At 38.9% G+C, this 6,767-nt stretch overlaps 1 protein-coding gene across 1 annotated transcript in view; it reads left to right on the forward strand.

Annotated features, from left to right (window-relative positions):
- Positions 1–6,405, forward strand: part of LOC123235839 (acyl-coenzyme A thioesterase 1-like) — a 36,463-nt gene extending 30,058 nt beyond the window's left edge. Inside the window, exons 2-3 of the mRNA XM_044662066.1 lie at positions 2,237–2,439; positions 4,563–6,405. Of these exons, the coding sequence (XP_044518001.1) occupies positions 2,237–2,439; positions 4,563–5,168 (809 nt within the window). The 3' untranslated portion in view covers positions 5,169–6,405. The remainder of the gene's footprint in view (positions 1–2,236; positions 2,440–4,562) is intronic.
- The last annotated feature ends 362 nt before the right edge of the window (positions 6,406–6,767 follow it).

Genomic DNA, 6,767 nt, shown 5'->3' on the forward strand with positions numbered 1-6,767 from the left:
TGGGTTTGTACCCCAAAGAGATCATAGATAAACAGACTTGTACGAAAATATTCATAGCTGCGCTTTTTGTGGTGGCAACAAATTGGAAAAGGAGGGGATGTCCTTCAATTGGGGAATGGCTGAACAAACTGTGGTATATGCGGGTGATGGAATACTATTGTGCTAAAAGGAATAATAAACTGGAGAAGTTCCAGGCGAACTGGAGAGACCTCCGGGAACTGATGCAGAGCGAAAGGAGCAGAGCCAGAAGAACTCTATACACAGAGACTGATATACTGTGGTAAAATTGAATGTAATGGACCTCTGTTCCAGCAGCAATACAATTACCCAGGACAATTCTGAGGGATTTATGGTAAAGAAAGCTACCCACATTCAGAGGAAGGACTGCAGGAGAGGAAACATATAAGAAAAACAACTGCTTGAACGCATGGGTCGGGGTGGACATGACTGAGGGTGTAGACTCGAAACTACCACACCAATACAACTACCAACAATTTGGAAATTGGTCTTGTTCAAGGACACATGACAAAACTAGTGGAAACGCGCATCGCCAAGGGTGGGGGGGGGGGTGCGGGGGCGGGGGTTGAAGGGGAAAGGTGGAGCATGAATCATGTAACCATGTTAAATAAATAAATAAATAAATAAATAAATAAAAAATGAAGGATATTTGAATAGTCCAGGCAAGAGCTAATGATAGGCGTGACTCAGGGTGCCGGCTATATGAGTGGAGAGAAGGGAACATGTCTAAACTATTCAATACTCCATTCTCTTCTCCATGTTGTGAGGGTAGAAAGGATAAGATTTAGCAATGGTTTAGATTGTTATTGTTTAGTGATTTCAGTCATGTCTGACTCTGTGACTCTTTTTGGAGTTTTCTTGACAAAGATACTGGAATAGTTTGCCATATCCTTCTCCAGCTCATTTTTTGGATGAAGATCTGAGGTATACCTGTTTAAGTGACTTGTCCAAGGTCCCACAGCTAGGAAGTGTCTGAGGCCAGATTTGAACCCGGGAAGATGATGAGCCTTCCTGACTATACCTAAGCACTCTATCCACGGTGCTACCCAGCTTCCCCCAATTGGTTTGAATACATGGGTTGAATGAGTGAGGAGTTGAGGAAGATGCCAACCTTACAAGCCTGGGTGACTGAAAGGATAATGGTACTCTCGACAGTAATAGGGGAATTCAGAATAGATAACGGTTTGAGGAAAAAAATTGTGAGTTCTTTCGGATATACTGAATTTGAGATACCTATAAGACGTCCAACAATATGTCCCAAAGGCCGTTGATGAGGAAGGAGCTGAGAAGAAAGACTAAGGCTGGATATAGATTTGAAAATTATCTAAAAGGTGGAATAGGAGACTTATTCTCTGGGAATCTTAATTTCCCCACCTGTCAAAGAAGGGATTTGAATAAATGAGCTCTGTTTAGCATCAGTTAGAGATGGTAGAACCTGGATTAAAACTAGGTCTTCTCATTCCAAGGCCAGCATTGTTTCTAGTTTTCTACCCTGTTTTTTCAGTAGGTTTTGAGAACATGTGCCTAGTAAGTTGTGTGTTAACCAAGCCAATCAGCCTATGACTGGGTATCCGTTAAGGAATCTTCACTCTGTAAACCAATTTTGATCAGTGCTTTTATTTTTTATTTTTTCTTTGTTTTGTTTTTCCCTTAAGTGTCCCTTAATTTTCTAAAAGGCCCTTTTGAAAACTCTGACCTTATCTCAGCTGAGGAGATGGAAGAAGGGATTTTCTGTACCTGGGCAGTATAGCTATAAAGAGCCAGACATTGGAAAGGTCAGCCATGATGGCGGCAGCTCGGAGACATGGTGAATAGAGTACGGGGCCTGAGGTCAGGAAGACCTGAACTCAAATGGTTACTAATTATGTGACCCTGAGCAAGTTACTTAATCTATATTGCCTCAGTTTCCTCAGCTATAAAATGGGGATGATAGTAATAGCTCCTATTTTGTGGGGATCAAATGAGAAAATAATTGTAAAGTACTTAGCATAATGCCTGGCACATAGTAATTACTATATAAATGTTCACTATTTCCCAATTAATTGGTTTTTTTTAACCACACTTCAGAGTTGTCCAAGTATAAGATCTCTGATGCACTTGCAAGAGTGAACAAGGGGGTCTTATGGCATTTCAGAATATTCCATCTAAGAGCAAACAATTTATCCATCCTTAAAATTCTGTCTTATGACTTTGGTTTATGACTTTGTCTCTCTTATAGGCTCAGGACCCTTCCCTGGGATCATTGACCTGTCTGGAACTGGAGGTGGCCTATTTGAATATAAAGCCAGCCTATTGGCTGGACATGGTTTTGCTGTGATGGCTTTGGCATATTATGGCTTTGAAGACCTCCCCAAAGACATGACGGCTTTTCATCTGGAATATTTTGAAGAAGCTGTCCAGTACCTGAAAAAACACTCTCAGGTTGTCTTCTCATTTTGTGACTTCTCTTTTCTTTTAGTTTCTTTGAGTCTGGGATACTTTCCCTGATTGCTAATTATTTTTAGAAATTATACCAGGAATGAAACTTCCTCTTATAAGTCTTTATTGAGAGGTTGTCAAGGTATATTTATCATCTCTGATAAGGACCACTTAGTTGATAAGAAAATAAGGGGACACGGGAGACGATCTTGACTGTTAATTCATAGCTGCTTCTCCGAAGTGCCATTGAGTCACAAGTTTATTATATATGAAAATTCAAACTCCCTTTCACCCACAAGCACAGAGTTTTACAGCGCTGTAGACATTGCAATTAGTTTAGACAACACACAGAAACCTTAGAAACTTCAAGTGAAGATAAGAACCAGACTGGACCTTCAGCTGCGTGATTATCAGTAAGCTAAGTCTGAGAATACTTTTCTCAGGGGCAAATGCCCCTGCTAAACTAAGGTTTGGCCTTGGCTGCATTTATGACCAAAGGGGAAGAATGTTAATCTCTTGACTACTGGTTTGCTAAGAGCTTAAAACTTTTCAATAAGGCCACAATACTTTTCAATAAGAAAGGTTGTGGATCACAAAAGGGGTCAAAAGAGGAGTATCAGATTTTTATCTGTTTGAGACTCTGTTTCTCTTATTGGCTTCCCACAAGAGGTTATGTTTTGCTTTAAATTTTTCCCTTAATTCTAAAGGGCATTTTAACAGTGTTTGGCCAATATTTCTCCTGTGTGAGAATTGAACACCAATTTGTACCCTTTTTCTTGGTACCCTAAGATCAGTCTTGAGGTTTCTCTAGTGAATTGTGTTTCCATTCAGATCCCACCCTTTGATCAAATTAAAAACTAGGCTTAAGGCTTATCTGTATAAGGGGAGTGGAGGGTGCACATGCACACTCTGGAAGGGCACCAGAAGACTCATTGCTACCTTGGCTCTTGGAAGATACTTACCTCTGGAAGACTGACCTCTGACCTGGACTGAAATCAGATCTGTCCAATCAGAGAGACCCCCAAAAAAGTGATGTCATGGAAGTATAAGTTGTGGACCAAGGAAGCTTGAGGTTTTTCCTGGCCAAGGAGTGGGAGTGAAAGGGGAGGGGAGGGGAGCAGTGAGCTCAGGTGAGCTAGGCAACTGGTCATGTGACAGACACAATTTTTCACTATTTAATAAATATTACAAATTAATATACAATCTCCAGAGAATTTTAATCTTAACACCTTTTTAGAAAAAGAAAACTGAGCCACAGGCAAATCACTTCTGAGAATGATTACCTGTGTGACCTTGGGAAGACACAGGCTTTAACCTTCCAGAGCTGTAGTGTTTTCATTTGTATAACGAATAGGTTAGAGTAAGAAGTGACTTGAGGTGTGCAGAATGTCTGCCTGCTTCAAAGGATCTCATCTACCAGACTGGTAGTCCCACTAGTAGAGTTAATTCATAGGTTGGCAAAGACACTAGGGAAGACTTTTTACTGCAAAAGGCCTAAATTAAAATACATGATCCATCCTGTCCCAAAGGCTTGTGAGTTGCCTTGGGCCATGAGGAAAGAAGGAAGAAAAGGAAGGAAAGATGGATGAATAGATGGATTTATTAAGTACCTATTATGTGCCAGGCCCCATACTGAGTACTTTATAAATATTTCCTGATTTCATCTTCACAACAACCCTTTAATGTAGATGTTTTTATTGCCCCTAATTTATAGTTAAGAAAACTGAGGCAAACAGAGATTGTGACTTGCATATGACTGTTAAGTGTCTGAGACAGGATTTGAATTCAAGACTTCCTTGCTCTAACACGTTCAGTGCTTTATCCACTGTATCACCTAACTTCTTTGAATTTTAAGTCACAACTGTGATATTTCCTAGCTCTGTGATTATGAGCAAGTATTTAGTTCTCAGTTTCCCATCTGAAAAATTGATATCATATTTCTAATATGGGATTATAACAATAGTACTATGTAACACAAGCTATTTATGTGTCATGTTGATATAATCAGGGATTAGTGTAAAATTCAGTAAGGTCCAAAAATATCTCTTGGGACAAAGTAAAGCTTATTGTTAGTTTTTAGTCATAACATTATTCTCATTCCCTCTCTGATTCTCTGACTTCCTTAGGTAAAAGGTCCAGGAGTTGGGCTGCTTGGATTTTCCAAAGGGGGTGATCTGTGCCTCTCCATGGCCTCCTTTCTGAAGGACATCACAGCTACTGCCACCGTCAATGGCTCTTTGGCTAATGTAGGGGCTGCATTACACTATAAGGATATGACCATGCCCCCATTAGGCTTTGATGTAAAACGTGTCAAGGTTGTTAGAAATGGGATTATAAATATCATGGATGCTCTCAACAACCCTTTGGAGGAACCTGACCGTAAAAGCTTAATTCCAGTAGAGAAGGCAGATTGTTGCTTCTTGTTTCTTGTTGGTCAGGATGACCACAACTGGAAGAGTGAATTCTTTGCCAACGAAGCTGCCAAAATATTACAAGCCAATGGGAAGAAAAAACCCAAGATTATCTGTTACCCAGCAACAGGACACTATATTGAGCCCCCATATTTCCCTGTGTGCCAGGTTTCCTTTCATAATTTGGTGGGCAGTCTTGTGGTCTTTGGAGGAGAAATTAGGGCTCATTCTATAGCCCAAATTGATGCTTGGAAACAACTCCAAGCCTTCTTCCACAAACATTTAGGAAATGATCAAGACACAAATACCCCCAAATTGTAACTCACATTCAGAATTTAAAATGGTATGTACTGAGGAGATACCAACTAGAGAAATTATTTTTATAATAATTATTCTGAGTAACTAGAGTGGCATTTTTTCTCACTATTAAGATATAATTGAAAGTAATTATAATTTTAAGAGCTCTCAAAGATTTTATTTAAAATAATCACTTTACTATATCAGTTTTTCCTCAGCGAATAAGATAATATTTTTGTGAAATATAAGAACAGTGAGAGAGTACATAGGATATAAGTTCTATAAACCTATAGAATCAGCCAGGAATCTCCTAACCCTATATAAGATGCCTATAAATTTCTTAGAGATATCTCTCTGTGCCTCAAAAAAGTTATCAGATCTTAAAAATAACATAATTCTAGGTATAAGATCTAGTACCAAACTTGATGAGTCTGTTATTATAAAAGCCTTATCTTTGTCTGTTTATGGAAATGGTCCAAGTATGGCATCTGATCGTGTTAAGTGATTGTGATATACAGAAAAGTAGAAAGAAAGGCAGAGCACGAAAAAGTTTGGCCATTCCCTTAGGCTTGACATGTGGACCACCAAAGACAAGCAAGGAATTTGTACTCATTTGAATTAAAGATGTATCCTCACCACATACCTTTTTTCCTCTGAATGTCTTCCCATCTTTTTTTTTTTTTTATGACTATCAGTCAGACCATTTTGTTTCTATCTCAAACCCTGAGGTACCAGACCAGTCTGGATTAGTCCTGATTACTATATGAGTTCAAATGTGTGTGACAGTGAGCAAATGGATTCTTTCCCAGCCCTACTTGTGAGCCAAGAGAAGATGGAATTACAAAGTGGAAGAGGAACACTCTATCATTTCCTTTGCTTCCCATGATCACCTTGGTGTCTAAGTTGTTGTTCCCCTGCCTCCTACTTTCTTTGTTCCTTTCCTCAAAGGAACTTACTCCATGCAGTCATTTATATGACTTGAACCCATTCTATACTAATATATAACAACCCACCTCTACATCCCTAAGATCTCTAATTGTCTGTAAAATTAAAAATGGATTTTAATTCTATTTTACTAAGACCTAATCAAGCTAGATTCAATATTCCCTCTCATAGTTCCTTCCCCTCTTAAATTTCACTCATCACCCATATCCCTGGAGAAATTTGTTTAAAGGTCAAACTACCTCTACCTTTGTAACTCTACCCATTACCCACTTTAGAAATTTAATAAACCTAAAAGGTCAAATCTCATTAATTTTAACTACTGGTTTGTTATTCAGTTCTTATTTGGGGTTTTCTTGGCAAAGATATTAGAGTGGTTTACCATTTTTTTCTCCATCTAATTTTGTAGATGAAGAACTGAAGAAAATAGCAATTTATTTGCTCACAATCACATGGCTATTGTAATAGGTATCGGCTTTAAAAGTATAAAAGCAGATTTTTGCAAGCATATTAGGGAAAGCCTTTGCTGGAAGTCATGGACATTCTGAATGGAATGCAGGGGGAGAGAGGAGAGAGCTAAGCAACAAACATTGCTGTTTTGTGAGGGGTTTGGAGCAGAAGTGCAATCAGCAGTCTCTATTTGACCTGGGATCTTGGAGATTGGTGAAGGTTGTAAAGGCT

This window comes from Gracilinanus agilis, chromosome 2, assembly GCF_016433145.1.
Source record: "Gracilinanus agilis isolate LMUSP501 chromosome 2, AgileGrace, whole genome shotgun sequence".
In the NCBI taxonomy this organism is placed as follows: Eukaryota; Metazoa; Chordata; class Mammalia; order Didelphimorphia; family Didelphidae; genus Gracilinanus; species Gracilinanus agilis.